General features: G+C 40.4%; 1 protein-coding gene across 10 annotated transcripts in view; it reads right to left on the bottom strand.

The window, feature by feature from the left end:
• The window catches only part of EMB (embigin), a 50,008-nt gene extending 46,058 nt beyond the window's left edge, over positions 1 to 3,950 (bottom strand). For 6 of the 10 annotated variants that reach the window (XM_055554641.1, XM_055554639.1, XM_055554640.1 and 3 more), the window contains exons 1-3: positions 3,043 to 3,364; positions 2,687 to 2,776; positions 359 to 448 (exon numbers count right to left, since the gene is read on the bottom strand). In XM_055554641.1, the coding sequence (XP_055410616.1) occupies positions 359 to 448; positions 2,687 to 2,776; positions 3,043 to 3,349 (487 nt within the window). In that variant the 5' untranslated portion in view covers positions 3,350 to 3,364. Of the gene's footprint in view, positions 1 to 358; positions 449 to 2,261; positions 2,519 to 2,686; positions 2,777 to 3,042; positions 3,365 to 3,706 lie in introns of those variants that run through there. The other 4 variants (XM_055554644.1, XM_055554646.1, XM_055554645.1 and 1 more) reach the window with 4 other exon arrangements.
• Positions 3,951 to 16,207: the final 12,257 nt, after the last annotated feature.

The following is a 16,207-nucleotide window of genomic DNA, read 5'->3' as shown; positions in this document are numbered from 1 at the left end:
TTGCCTAAAGGTCTTCCAGTAGATACATGAATTCTCCTCTCAAGGCAGAGTGACTTGAATGGCTGTACCAGTAAGGTGTGAGGACAACAAAGAGCATCTGCAAATTAAAATGAACCCTCCCTTCTCCTCAGCTGTCTTTCTTCTAGAGAACTTTTCTTAACCCTCTCAGCTGGACTGGCTGCCTCCTCCCTGCACTGGAATACCTCACAGGTTTTACCTGTATGAGATACTGGGGTGTTTCTCCCACCAGACTGTGAGCAGAATTTAGTACTGCATAAGGCAAAATACAGTGGCTTAATTAAAAATAAAAATTATCTGGGTATTATATTATTTGAAACATGAAACATGATACATTTACCAGTCATTGATAAGCTATGACTCTCCAAGGAAAGGTTAGAGGACTTTGTCATCATTTCTTCCTGGACAGGTAGACTTGTAAAAGGTGCAGCTGTAAGAAAAAGAAATATGATTACATGTTATTTTCAAGGTTAAATGACTGCATAAAAGCTATTTCACAGCAGCTAACATACTATATTGTATATACACAATATTAATGAAATATTAATGTATATACACAATATTAATGTTTTCAGGAATCTCTGATTCATTATGTTTTATATGCTCCATAGACATTTAGAAACACACTGAGCTAATGAATGTAACAAAATTTCCAGTCTATGTTTTTTCCTGAAAAATCCCTACTGACGTGTATCAGCTGACTTAAAAAAAAAAAAAAAAACTTTCCTTATTCTACAATTTGTCATTTCTTTCTAATATATAAATGAAGACATTGAGAAATTAGATAAAGAGTGCCAGAAAATAAAAGACATCGAAAGGCAGGGAGAAGATGAGAGGACAAAACGGACAGACAGATCATAATAAAGGACATAAACAGTGAAGACAGAGAGGATGTACTGGGTGCTGGAGGGCAGACAGCACACAATACCTGCGCAGCAAAGTCTGTGCTGCTGTTTTCCAGCTCTGGGGACAGTACAGCCTTGTTTGCTTTTGTTTTTAGTTGTTTCGTGCCCAGCTCTTTGGTGACCCCATCAACTATAGCCCGCCAGGATGCTCTGTCCATGGGATTTCCCAGGCAAGAATACTAGAGTGGGTGGCCATTTCCTTCTCCAGGGCATCTTCCTGACCCAGGGATGGAACCCGCATCTCCTGCATTGGCAGGCAGGTTCTTTACCACTGAGCCACCAGGAGCGCCCAAATAAGGAGTCTTTATTCCAAAAATTCTACTGTAATCGGGGAAATGCTACAAGCTTTGGATCTACAGGCATCTCAGTGTCAAACAGAAAAAAAACACTTTTCTTGTACACAGAGGGGTAAGAGGACTGGAAAGAACTTTTAAGAAGCAGTGGGGCAACCTAGGGGGGAAAAGCAGACGGCAGCACTGGATTCAGACGGGGGGCAAGCCGAAGGTCAGGGGTCTGAGAGGAAAAGAAAAGCCTGATTCCAGTTTGATCAGGCCAAGGCAGACAGTGAGTAATGGACAGTTGTGAACACCTGCTCTCTTGGATACTGTAGGAATGCTGGTTTTAATAGCAGTTATCAGAACAAAAGAGTGGTTAGGAAAGAAACCCTCCAAACAGGTTAAGTAAGTAAATAATCAGCTTGACATCAACTAAAAGTCCAATTTTTACTCCTTCTGTGGGCACCTGATCCTTTTTGCACCTGAGCTCCAGCTATACAGGATAAATGAGGGGTGTGCTCCTGCCAGCATTACCAGGTTAATGAATAGATTTGCAAACTTATGTCCTTACATAAATCTCTCTTAAAGAAACACTCCGTCCTAACAAAGGAAACCAACCATTAAAACTTGTGAAAAGTAAACCAACAAGCAGCAACACAGGAGTGTGATGATTCCTTTTTTACAAGAAGGAATACACTCCAAATACTAGAGTGGGGACATCTGGAAACAAACAGGAGTGGCACAAAGGCATAAAGATGTTCTTCTGTCAGAAAACTCACTGCAAACATTCCAATGGCATCAGATTTCAGGGAGGGCACACCTTTTACTCACATTAAACAGAAACAGGGAAACCATTCTTAAGACTAGAGGACAGTTAAAGACTGGACATAGGATTGGATAAAACTTATCAGTGACTTAAAAAACAGGATTAGAATTCTAATTATACTTCTAATATGGTTACTAAAACAGATAACATTTAAAAGGCTCTGAGATTACTTTTAAAACACTGGAATCCAAAACTGTGAGGAGAAAGCAGACTGCATTTTATTTCAGGATTCCTTACTTGTTTTTCCATAGCACTGTCCCTGACTTAAAGGTAACATCTTTAATTTCTTTGTCTAAAGGTCTTCCAGTAGATACCTGAATTCTCCTCTCAAGGCAGCGTGACTTGAATGGCTGTACCAGCAAGGTGTGAGGACAGCAGAAGAGCATCTGCAAATTAAAATGAACCCTCCCCTCTCCTCAGCTGTCCTTTTAGAGAGCCTTCCTTAATCCTCCCAGCTGACTGGCCGCCTCCTCCCTGCACTAGGGCACACTGCCCTCTTCACATTTGACTCCCATCTCACTATATTATAACTCTATTAGGTACTGGTGTGTTTCTTCCTCCAACCTGTGAGTAGAGATTAGTACTCCATAAGGAAAATACAGTGGGTTAATTAAATAAAAAATTATCTGGTTATTAAATTACTAGAAACACAATGCATTTACCAGTCACTGATATGTTATGACTCTCCAAAGAAAGATTAGAGTCCTTTGTCATCATTTCTTCCTGGACAGGTAGACTTTTAAAAGGTGCAGCTGTAAGAAAAAAGAACACGTGATTACATATTATTATCACAGTTAAATGACTGCCTAAAAGCTACTTCACACAACAGCTAAAATGCTGTACTGTATACTATTAATGAAAAATAATGTTTTCAGGAAACTCTCATTCACTAGGTCTTCTATGTTCCACAGACATTCAGAAATACACTGAGCTACTAAATGTACCAAAATTTCCCATCTTTCTATTTTTTTACTCAAAAATCCCTATTGCTTTACATCAAGCGGCTTAAAAAACAAACCTTCTCTTATCCTACGATTTGTAATTTCTTTATAAAATATAAATGATGACATTGAGGAATTAGATAAAGAGTATCGGGGGTGGGGTGGGGGGAAGGCATAGAAAGGCAGAGAGAAGGTGAGACGACAAAAACGGACAGAGAGACCATAATAAAGTACATTAACAAAGGAAGGAGAGAGTGTGCTGGCTGCTAGAGGACAGGGAGCATGCAGCGGATCCACAGGAGAGTCTGCGCTGCTCTCCGCTTTACGGTCACAACCCAGCCTGCCCTCCACCAAACTGACTTCCAGTCTTGCTGCGTCACTCATCTCTTCTCTCGAAAACTTTCATCAAAAAAGCAAAGTTTCTGTTTCCATCTGTCGCATTCTCCTCAAAGATTCCTTTTTTTTTTTTTTTTTTCCTAAACACCAGCTATTCTCTGTTTGACTTTAGGACACAGACATTACCTCCCAGGAAGTCTACCCCAACTCTACCAAACAAGGCAGAGAAGGAGAAAGGCTCATTACTGTAAACTTGACTGCATTCTGAAAACTTTTCATTTACTTTAAATTAAACTTGAGCCTCTTTTATACCACATTTTTTTAAATTCTCTGCTTAAAAAGTTATTCCATTTGCAAGATTAGATTTCTAGTTGTTTTTTTTCTAACATGTATGAAAAATGTTACCAAAGCAAGTTATCATTTTTGTTGCTTCAGCTTACACACTGCCTTTACAATATTGCCTAATTTTTTAAAAAAGTATTTTGAAGAACCTAACTCTCCAATATACCATGTTACAAAGATTTGGTCACTTCTAATACAATCTTGGAAGGTAGGATGCAGTTTCTCATAAAATCATCCTTTAACAAATAACATATCTAAATCACACTGCTCTCCAGGGCTTCCCTGGTGGCTCAGCTGGTAAAGAACCCACCTGCAATGAGGGAAACCTGGGTTCGATCCCTGGGCTGGGAAGATCCCCTGGAGAAGGGAACAGCTACCCACTCCAGTATTGTGACCTAGAGGATTCCATGGACTGTATAGTATATGTACACTTTATATTTATGCTGGGCTTCCCCAGTGGCTCAGATGGTAAAGAAGCCACCTGCAATGCAGGAAACCTGGGTTTCATCCCTGGGTTGGGAAAATCCCCTGGAGGAGGACATAGAACCCACTCCAGTATTCTTGCCTTGAGAATCCCCAAAGACAGAGGAGCCTAACTCTCAAATAAGCCCATGGTCCAAAGATTTGATCACTTCTAATACAATCTTAGATAGCATATTGAAATGCAGAGACATTACTTTGCCAACAAAGGTCCGTCTAGTCAAGGCTATGGTTTTTCCAGTGGTCATGTATGGATGTGAGAGTTGGACTGTGAAGAAAGCTGAGTGCCAAAGAATTGATGCTTTTGAACTGTGGTGTTGGAGAAGACTCTTGAGAGTCCCTTGGACTGCAAGAGATCCAACCAGTCCATTCTGAAGGAAATCAGCCCTGGGTGTTCTTTTGAAGGAATGATGCTAAAGCTGAAACTCCAGTACTTGGCCACCTCATGGGAAGAGTTGACTCATTGGAAAAGACTCTGATGCTGGAGGGATTGGGAGCAGGAAGAAAAGGGGACAACAGAGGATGAGATGGCTGGATGGCATCACTGACTTGAGGAACGTGAGTATGAGTGAACTCCAGGAGTTGGTGATGGACAGGGAGGCCTGGCGTGCTGCGATTCTTGGGGTTGCAAAGAGTCAGACACAACTGAGCGACTGAACTGAACTGAATACAATCTTAGAAGGTGGAATGCAGTTTCTCATATCCTTTAACAAATAACATACGTAAATCACACTGCTCTCTGACAGTGATCATTTAGGAAAATATGCCCTGAGTTTCTCACTAGGCTGTCAAGAATACAAACTTCTCCTTCATCCACACCTAATATTCATTCATTCATATTCTCTGTCACTCTCTCTCAAACACACAGACATAGCCAAAAAGTTTATCAACATGAAAGTTCCTTTTTTTGTTGTTATTGGGCATAGCTCACTTAGAGGTTGCATTAAAGAGAAAGTATCTCAAGGAGATCAAGACAGATGCTCCACTCTATTATCTGTTCTGTGAAGCCTGCAGACACAAGCTTGGATATTTGTACTTTCTTTGCTCAGGAGGTCTTTCCACTTGGCCTAGCCTACTGCAGAGTGGAATATCATCATGAAGGTCTTCATCACACTCTATCCCTGAAACAAGCTCATAACCCTTTTGAGATGGTCTGACACTTATTATCATTATTATTATCCACACTATCAACAACAATATGAGTGACATAAGCTGGAAGAAACACTGTCATTCTCATTTCACTTAAATAAGTGAACATACAGAGCATACATGCAGGATGTCAATATGGAATATAAAGCTACATGGCTCATAATGATATTGACTGAGGCCCACCATTTGTGACAGTCATTAAAATTTCAGAGTAGCACCCATTCATAATGTTGACTATAACTAGCCTGTGTGTTGTATACAAGCTTGCATGTGACCTCCAGAATATGAAGCTTGATCTACATCTTTGAATGACTCTGGTGTTGGAAGAGAACTGGAGATAACACACCAGGGAGATGAGGCTGGGTTATCTTCACATTTTGCATCAGCAGGACGTGGATGGATGGGTCCACCTAGGGCCTACATTAGAGCAAGAAGAAAAAAGGGGTCTAGGCTTGGCTTGGACAAAAATCTGAATTTACAAAAGTTGAAGGAATAGGAGAAAAAGGAAACAGCAAGCTGAAAGAGTAGGAAAACTGAAATAATTCCAGTTATTCTAGCTGTTGTGACTACTTCCAACTGCCAGCTCCTGACCAACCTAGATAGCATATTCAAAAGCAGAGACATTACTTTGCAAACAAAGGTTCGTCTAGTCAAGGCTATGGTTTTTCCTGTGGTCATGTATGGATGTGAGAGTTGGACTGTGAAGAAGGCTAAGCGCCGAAGAATTGACGCCTTTGAACTGTGGTGTTGGAGAAGACTCTTGAGAGTCCCTTGGACTGCAAGGACATCCAACCAGTCCATTCTGAAAGAGATCAGCCCTGGGATTTCTTTGGAAGGAATGATGCTAAAGCTGAAACTCCAGTACTTTGGCCACTTCATGCGAAGAGTTGACTCATTGGAAAAGACTCTGATGCTGGAAGGGATTGGGGGCAGGAGAAGAAGGGGATGACATAGGATGAGATGGCTGGATGGCATCACTGACACGATGGACGTGAGTCTCAATGAACTCAGGGGGATGGTGATGGACAGGGAGGCCTGGCGTGCTGCGATTCATGGGGTCGCAAAGAGTTGGACACGACTGAGCGACTGATCTGATCTCATCTGATATTAAAAATACAACCAGACATCCGTAAATCAGCCATCACCTGTATCCTAACTTCGTATTGCCTTTAAAGCATTCATGATCAGGCTCCAGATTCCACTGAAGTCCCAAGTGCAAAAGGGCATGTCTACTGTTGTGAATTTTGTCTTGGGAAGACCTTTAAGAGTCTTCAGTACAAGAGCAGGGCAGTCTGCACAAGGTGTCAGAAAAGCAAAGTGAGAAGCTCTTTGTTTAGCCAAGATATGTTTTAATCAAAAAAGTGAGAATGTAAACCTTATTGCTTTCAGTAGGACGACAGGAAACTGACTCAGCCAACGATGGTATTTGAGGGAAACTGGCAGGAGAGTCAGGCAGATGTGGTTTGAATACTTCCCCGAAAGGATTAGCTGAGTCACAAAGAGAAGTACACAAAACGGAGAGGCAAAATTTGTATCCTGATCCAAATACTGCCACCGACGTGTTCCTTGGGGCTTCATTTCATAGAGGAAAGAAAGGAGGATAGAAAAGCTGCATAATATTGAGTGATGGCACCAAGATCGGAACACACATTCCTCAAGTTACCATGCCCACTCCTTTCTTAGTCATTGCTGGAGGCGTTCCACTCAGTATTCTTTTACAGGTAGTGGCCAAAATGCCAACGTAAGAGAGTTAGCTAGCTTCTAGTAGTTGTGCCAGAGATTAAAACATTTTCTTTCTCTCCTCAAGGAATTGGGTTTCCCAGGCAGCACAATGGTAAAGGATCAACCGGCCAACGCAGAAGATGCAAGAAACGTGGGTTCGATCCCTGGGTGGGGAAGATCCCCTGGAGAAGGAAATGGCAATCCACTCCAGTATTCTTGCCTGGAGAATCCCATGGACAGAGGAGCCTTGAGGGCTACATTCCGGGGGTAACAGTCACACATGACTGAGTGACTGAGCATGCACACCTCACTTGGCAAATGGAGCATGAGGGTGTTGCATCAAAGAACTGAGTAACATCTAATTTTCACCTGTTATTATTGTTTCATGGAAAATCGCAAAATGGTCTCTATTTAGATATCTTTAACATGTTACCTTTTAAAATAGGCATTGCTGGAAGGGTTTATAATTTATGCCATTAACATTTTTTTAAATGAAATAAGCATGCCATGCTTTCTACCTAATATTAAGGAAACATTTTTACATATTTAAATGGGGCCCTACTCAATTGAAGTAAATTCAAAAAAATAAAAGGATCAGTTCAGTTTAGTCACTCAGTTGTGTCCGACTCTTTGTGACCCCATGGACTGCAGCAAGCCAGCCCTCCCTGTCCATCACCAACTCACGGAGTTTACCCAAACTCATGTCCATTGAGTTGGTGATGCCATCCCGCCATCTCATTCTCTGTCATCCCCTTCTCCTCCTGCCTTCAATCTTTCCCAGCATCAGGGTCTTTTCAAATGAGTCAGTTCTTTGCAACAGGTGGCCAGAGTATTGGAGTTTCAGCTTCAACATCAGTCCTTCTTATGAACACCCAGGACTGATCTCCTTTAGGATGGACTGGTTGGATCTCCTTTCAGTCCAAGGGACTCTCAAGTCTTCTCCAACACCACAGTTCAAAAGCATCAATTCTTCTGTGCTCACCTTTCTTTATAGTCCAACTCTCACATCCATACATGACCACTGGAAAAACCATAGCCTTGACTAGATGGACCTTTGTTTACAAAGTAATGTCTTTGCTTTTTAATATGCTGTCTAAGTTGGTCATAGCTTTTCTTTCAAGGAGTAAGCGTCTTTTAATTTTATGGCTGCAGTCACCATCTGCAGTGATTTTGGAAACCAAGAAAATAAAGTCTTTCACTGTTTCCACCGTTTCCCCATCTATTTGCCATGAAGTGATGGGACCAGATGCCATGATCTTAGTTTTCTACATGTTGAGCTTTAAGCCAACTTTTTCACTCTCCTCTTTCACTTTCATCAAGAGGCTCTTTAGTTCTTCACTTTTTGTCATAACAGTGGTGTCATCTGCATATCTGAGGTTATTGATATTTCTCTGGTCAATCTTGATTCCAGCTTGTGATAAGTAACACTAGAAAACTGCATTGGGTTTTAAGATTTGCTTTTACTTAAGTCAGAAAATAAGTTCAACTATATCTCTGTTTAAGAATAAGCATTTTCTCTAACCCCTCCTGAAAATCTTAAATTTTATAATTTCAGAAGGATCTGAACTCCATTTAGAAAAAAAGTGTAAGAAAAAGCTATTAGTAGGATAAACACCATTCCTTGTCTTCCTCTCTCTTATCCACATAATGTATTGATTGCTGTGCTGTGCTTAGTCATTCAGTCTTGTCTGACTCTTCATGACTCCATGAACTGTAGCCCACCAGGCTCTTCTGTCCACAGGGATTCTCCAGGCAAGAATACTGGAGTGGACTGCCATGCCCTCTCCAAAGGGATCTTCCCAACCCAGGGATGGAACCCAGGTCTCCCACATTGCACGTGGATTCTTTTCTGTCTGAGCCACCAGGGAAGCCTGTATTGGTTGCTATCAACTATAAAATTAACATTTTAAGAAGTCTTAGTTTTAGCATTCTGATATATAGCATTATGGGCTTCCCAGCTGGTGCTAGTGGAGAAGAACCTGCCTGCCAATGCAGGTGGATGCAACAGACATGGGTTCAATCCCTGGGTTGGGAAGATCCCCTGGAGGAGGGCATGGTATCCCACTCTCATATTCTTGCCTGGAGAATCCCATGAACAGAGGAAACTGGCAGGCTACAGTCCATAGGGCTGCAAAGAGTCAGACAACTAAAGCGACTTAGCACACATATAGCATTATAAATGAGCAACCCAGTTACAAAAACAAAATAACCTAGGAATAGATAATGTATACTATTTATGAAACAAAGGTTTCATCAGAATATATTTCATCAGAATATATTTCCCCATGGAAGGAATACTATATATAACCATGAGATCCCAGGCCAAATTCTAAAAGTCATTTAAGTCATGATACAGCTGAACTATAGCATTAAAACATCTAATTACCAATACTGCTTGTAAGCAATACATTTAGAGTTCTACCTCTGGGTTCTAGAAATATAGTATTTCTATATTTCTATCCCCTATCTATAGCTTCATTACAAAAAAGAAAAGGAATAAGGCTATCTTGATTCCTACAGACCCCAGAGAGAGTGTGTCAAAACGTTTGGTAAGAAAATAGGCTTCTGATGGGAACATTTATAAGTCAGACTTTCTATGTCATGGACAGATAACAGTCTATATAGGGAATGCATTTTTTTTTTTTACATAGTATGGGAACTATTAGACAAGAAGGTGATTTTTAGATTCTTTTTAAAATTAAAAAACAATTTAAAAGCCTAATGACAAAAGCAATGTATACTTTTACACAGCCTTATAAACCTACTTTTAAAACTTGGTCACACAGAAATGCAAATTGAACTTCTCTTTAAATATGATGTTTGCAATAAAATATATTTTGAAGGGCAGTGTGGAAACCCATATTTTAAACTACCTTTACATGGGTCATCAAGATATTTTAACAGTGAACTTATGCCAAATAAAACTAGCATTTCTGCTCTTTCTAGAGACTGGGTTTTTTAAATGTTTCACTGACTAGGTTATTCTTTGGAGACTGAGATATTGTTCGATGGTTTTCAACTAGGGGTGATTCTGCCCCCCACCATCACCATGCCCAGGGAATACTTAGCAATGTCTGGAGACATTCAAGTTGTCACAATTTGTAGGGTACTACTTGTATCTAGTAGGTTACATTAGTTTCATAGGGTTGCTATACCAAATTACCACAAATACGGTGCCATAAAACAACAGAAGTTTATTTTCTCATAGTTCTAGAGGCTAGAAGCCTGAAATCAAGGTGCAGGGCCTGTTCCTTCTAAAGGTACTAGGTAAGGATTCTTCCTTGCCTCTCCTAGCTTCTGGGATGGGTGGGTCAGGGGGTGGATCAGAGGGTAAAAGAGAGCGAGAGCAAGCGAGAGTGAGAGAGAGAGAAAGTATGTGCGTGTTCAGTCACTAAGTCGTGTCCAACTTTGCAACCTCAAAGGTTTTACAATGTAAAACCCAATTAGCAGAGATGTTAGCTGAGGACACATGGTCATAGATGGCAGTAGTGACCTGGTGACCATCCACAGAAAGAAGGGCCTTGACTTCCACCCACGTTTTCTTTCTTGTATTGTCTTGTATATATTTATATATCTTCACAATTTTTTCCTCTTCTTTTCATTTCTCCCTTTATTTATATAGGGTATGGTGGTTTAGTCACTAAGTTGTATCCTACTTTTTGCCACCCCATGGACAGTAGCTCACCAGGCTCCTCTGCCCATGGGATTTCCAGGCAAGAATACTGGAGTAGGTTGCCATTTCCTTCTCCAGGGAATCGTCCCAAACCAGGGATTAAACCCTCCTGCATTTCCTGCAAGGACAGGCAGATTCTCTACCACTGAGCAACCTGGGGAGCCCCTGCTAGCTTCTGGTAGTTGCCAGCATTCCTTGGGATTCCCTGGCTTGTAGGTGCATCACTCCAGTCTCTGGCTCCATCTTTATTTGGCCATCTTTCCTCCGTGTGTCTGTGTCTCTTTATCCAAATCTCCCTTTCCCTTCTTTCATAAAAACCAGTCACTCGGTTAAGGGTCAACCCTAATCTACTATGACCTCATTTTACCATGATTACATCTACAAAGACCCTACTCTCAAGTCCACTGTCATAGGTACCAATGGTCAAGGCTTGAACACTTGATGGGGTGGGGACACAACACACCCATTCACAGGTAGAGACCAGTGATACTGCCAAGCATTCGAAAGGATGCCCCCTGCCAACCCCTGCACCGCCCCAGCAGAGAATTCTCCAGCCCCAAAGGTCAATACTGCCAAGGTTGAGAAACCCTGATTTCAAAACAGGTACATCTTCAACCCTGATTTCTCAACACAGTATTTAAAAATCTTCATATGACCCTGTGGCTCTGAGTTCCTATTTTACAGGTTTAAGTGCAGCTATTTTAAAGATTGAACTTTTCTTACAACCTTCATGGCTGGGGCCTATTTTGAGAATTTGCACCAAGTGCTGTATGTGGTTTTAAAATGCAAACCAAGAAACCATTTACAGTCATTAGCTAGCTCCAGGCTCTTGGCTACCTCACAAAAGCACTCTAGGCTTCAAGATCAATCAGATAAGACATTCAAATTCCTTTGCAGGATCTCAGAAACGTAATTATGAGGCTGTCATAAAAAAATATTCTATCTTGACAGTAGGGATACATTAGTAATGATAAAACCACAATAACTTTACAGATAACAGAAAAATATTATTTCCAAGTAAAAGAGAAACACCATTTTTAAACATAATATCTATTATTTCTATACTAAAATATATTGAGATGTGCCTGAATAGTGACGTTTTATTGGGAGTAGAGAGTTTATTTTTAGTAAAATACAGTGAGGTTTTTTTCCCTCTATGTCAATGTGTGTGTCCAAAGTTGTTTATTTCTAAGGTTCACCTGATATTGTGAAATATGTGAGGCCAGCTATATAAAAGTAACTTGAAACGATTACAGTCCAGGACAAACAGTCTCAACACTTATAATCTGTCTCTGTTTGAGGACAAATACTCCTTTGAGAAACAGTACCTAATTATATAAACCAATGACTGTTTCTCAACCATACTTGTGGTGCATCAGTCAAGAGTTCTCAGAGGTAACTTTCTTTTTTTTTTTTTTTTTTGTTTGTTTCTTTTCAAGCCATCTCAAACTAACAGAAAAGTTTTAAGTTCAGAATAAAGAATGTTTCCCCCACTGGAGAATAAGTTGCTGACCTAAAGACTCACTTGACCTTGGAAAAAAGACAGTATATTTCCTACAAAGGACACACCTCACAACACCCCAATACTGCTGTGAAAATCAGGAAATTAGGATTTTATGCCCTCTGATCTCATCCCACACTTCACCGGAGTTTCAACACAAGTCTTTATAATGCACTTTTTATTCAAAGGTTTCAGCTCAGGATCACAGGAGCTGCCTTGAGCCACCATGTCCCTCTATTCTCTTCACTCTCACAGCTTTGGTCTCTCCTGACTTTCATGACCTTGATGCTTATGCAAGTTCCAGGATAGTTACGTTGTAATACAATTAGATTCAGAGTAGACATCTTTGGCAGGAATATCATAGAGGAGACAATGCCTTCCTCTCACAGCATCCTATCAGAGGACACACAATTTTTATTTCTTTTCCTTACTGATTTACACTTTGATCATTTGACTCAAGTGATGTCAGCCAGGATTCTCCACTTTAAATTATTCTTTTTCTCTTTTCATTAATACTTTCTGGCAAGCTACTTCCCAAAACTTTGTGGGAAGTTACTTTGCAACTGAAGAAGGAAATGACAACACACTCCAGTATTCTTACCTAGAGAATTCCATGGACAGAGAAGCCTAGCAGGCTACAGCCCATGGGATCACAAAGAGTCGGACATGACTACACAATTATCACTCTCTGACCCACTTTGAAACTATATAATTTGTGCCTCATCAAACTTTCAATTGACTCAATTAATTTAGTTAAGTATGTTCTCATGAATACCTATATAAAGCAATGGACATTTTTCAGCGGCTATGGATACTAGTCCATCAGTATTATTATTTACTTTGATGCTCTGTTCATCAAGTGGGAGCCCCTTCCCTCTGCCTTCTGTATCCTTTTCACATTACTCACCATTTTTTGAACACTTCATTGCTTTCTGGAACAAAAGGGTCCAAGCTCATCACATCCTCTCCCCATTCCAGTCCTAAAATCAGCCATTTCTATACAAAGTTCTAGTTATTATTAGGAAGAAATGTATTTAGAATGAAGATTTGGGTACTAAGTATGCTCATCACTATGGGAAAATTGTTGCTCCATTTCAGTGGACAGAGCTAAGAAATCATTGTGTATATTCATATACACAGATGCATAACACATATTTATATACACCTATATGTAATGGGTATAATATATATACAGTTGGCCATGAACAATGAGGATTCAAACTTTAAGGATCCAAGTCTACACATATTTTTTCAGTAGTAAATAACACATTACTATGTGGTCCACGGTTGATTCAATCCTTGGATGCAAAGGAACCACACTGATACAGAAGGCTGACTATAAATTGTACACAGATTAAGCTGTGTTGTAGAGTGGTCACCTGTAAATATATATGACATATATATGCATTATATGAGCTTCCCAGGTGAGAGAAGCAATGGCACCCCACTCCAGTACTCCTGCCTGGAAAATCCCATGGACGGAGGAGCCTGGTAGGCTGCAGTCCATGGGGTCGCTAAGAGTCGGACACGACTGTGCAACTTCACTTTCACTTCTCACTTTCGTGCATTGGAGAAGGAAATGGCAACCCACTCCAGTGTTCTTGCCTGGAGAATCCCAGAGATGGGTGGGCTGCCATCTCTGGGGTCGCACAGAGTCGGACACAACTGAAGCGACTTAGCAGCAGCAGCAGCAGATGGTGCTAGTGGTAAAGAACCTGCCTGCCAATGCAGGAGATGCAGGTTCCATCCTTGGGCTGGGAAGATCCCCTGGAGGAGGGCATGGCAATCCACTCCAGTATTCTTGCCTGGAGAATCCCAGGGACAGAGGAGCCTGGCAGGCTACAGTCCATAGGGTCACAAAGGGTTGGACACAACTGAAGCGACTTAGCATGCATGCATGCATATGCATTATACATATATTTATACATACACGTTCATATTGATGCAACCATTTTTTTTCACTTTTTTTTTAAATTTTATTTTTAAACTTTACAATATTGTATTAGTTTTGCCAAATATCGAAATGAATCCGCCACAGAGAGAGACATAAGAGATACAGATAGATATTTAAAGTTACAACTTCACACTAATGCTGCCAGTTGCAATCTAACACTGCAAGATTCACTTTAGTTTTCCCTGTTTATTTCCTTCTTCTCTAGAGGAAAACCGGGGTTCTATTATCCTTGCCAACTTTACTTAGATTAATCTAATCTCCCACTGCCGCTGCCACTCATAGGTCCAAGAAGTGTCTTCCTCACCCACTCAGGCTCCAGCGGCCTGCCCTGTCTGCTCCTGCATACTTGACTTCCATCCCATGATCAGGATCAGACCCCCATGTCATGGCTGTTTAGAAGCCCTTGCTTATAAGGCCTGAGGTCTGGTGCCACCTTTCTTCATGAACAGCCACCTCCTGTGCCTAGGCTCTAACACTTCACACATGGCTGCTCTTCTACTCGGAGGCCATCCTGACTGGCTCAGCTTCTAATGCCCTGACCTGAAACCTCAGGTTCTCTTCACCAAGGGGGATGATGTCTGCCTTTCCCCACCTAAAGGCTATTAGACCCGCCTCCCAGAAGGGAGGGAAGAAGGTGGGGACAAAAGACCAGGAAGAGGAAGAGCCAGTTGAACAATGTGTAAATAATGTAACTGTAAATGTAACAATTTAGGGTCAAAATTTTGATCCATCAGATACAACCCTACTAAAGACAGGTTTACAATCAATCTGTTCCTTTAAAGTTTAAATTCTATGAAAAGTAAAAACAGCTAAGGTTTTCTTCTTAGATACAGACTAGCAATGTCAGACATATGTAGGTGCTTGAATAATATTTATTGCAATGAATACTTATTAGTGGGCAGTTGCTCTGCGTATCTCTTGAAAAGAAGGGAGCGTTGATCAAGGAAACATGTAAGCAACATCATCTAGAGGTTAAAAACGATCATTTCAAATGACTCCCCTGCAAACATTTTTCAGTAGATAAGCATGGCTCGTTCCTTCAATTTGTTTCCCCCAAAGAGTAATAATGGCATTTAAATATTCCCACTTATGTAATATTTCTCCTTCGATAAAGCTATTTTACATTTCTTATTTAATTAAGAAACAGCCTAAAAGAGTTAAGGTGAGTCCTTGTGCCAAACTTTATTCTAGGACTCAGACTGTCATCATGCCCTTCAGTCCAAATCAAGTATTTACATCTACACACTCTGCTCTCTGTCAGTGATTCCAAACTTTCACACACATACACACCCACTTCAGAGAGACAAGTGAGTATTGTGTGTAAGAAAACAGTATTTGGAGTCGGACTGAACAATGCTAAACTTCCTGCTCTACTGCTTAACTAATTATGTGTACTTGGGCAACTATTTAGCTCCTTAAAATTCCAATTTCCTCATCTGAAAGTCAGAGATAATAAAAACTAACCCACAGAGTTGTAAATTACATAGTGCAATGCCTGGCATGCAGTTGTTACATAGTAAATATGATACATTTATGATAAAAAAACACAATAACCATTTTTATTATTTAAATATGGCCCCAAATCTTAGGTTTATAGAACATCTCTTTTCAAGTAGTTCAAAAGCACCTAGGTTTAAAAAAAAAAAAAGGCGGTAAACTTCACAATGGTCTTTAGCAAAGAGGAAACTGAATCTCATCAAGTTCGATACAGAATCTATAAAGTGAGATGAGGCTGCCTCACAATTTTTAATTCTCCCTTGAAATGAGATGCTAACCTCATGTTTTTGATATGTCACATTCTTCCATAATTTTAGCTTAAGCGGCAGTTAAAAGTTCAGGACTTAGACTACATATATACACAGACATTCAACAAAACATACGTGGTATACATCATTCTATTTAAGACATTTGTTAATTTATTCCACCTTCATTTGCTTCCTACTTTTTTTCTCTTTAGAAGTCTACTCTAAGTGTCAATTTAAACCTGACTCCCTGATACCAATGGAATACCTATCTAACAGTGCACTCTCTAGGTCGTATCATTTTAAAGCAGTGGTTTTCAACCTGCTTAGGATCTTATGATAA

The sequence above is a fragment of the Bubalus kerabau genome, chromosome 18, assembly GCF_029407905.1.
Source record: "Bubalus kerabau isolate K-KA32 ecotype Philippines breed swamp buffalo chromosome 18, PCC_UOA_SB_1v2, whole genome shotgun sequence".
Lineage (NCBI taxonomy): Eukaryota > Metazoa > Chordata > Mammalia > Artiodactyla > Bovidae > Bubalus > Bubalus kerabau.
Note: the sequence above shows the minus strand (reverse complement) of the source record. Positions and strands in the feature narration are given on the sequence as shown.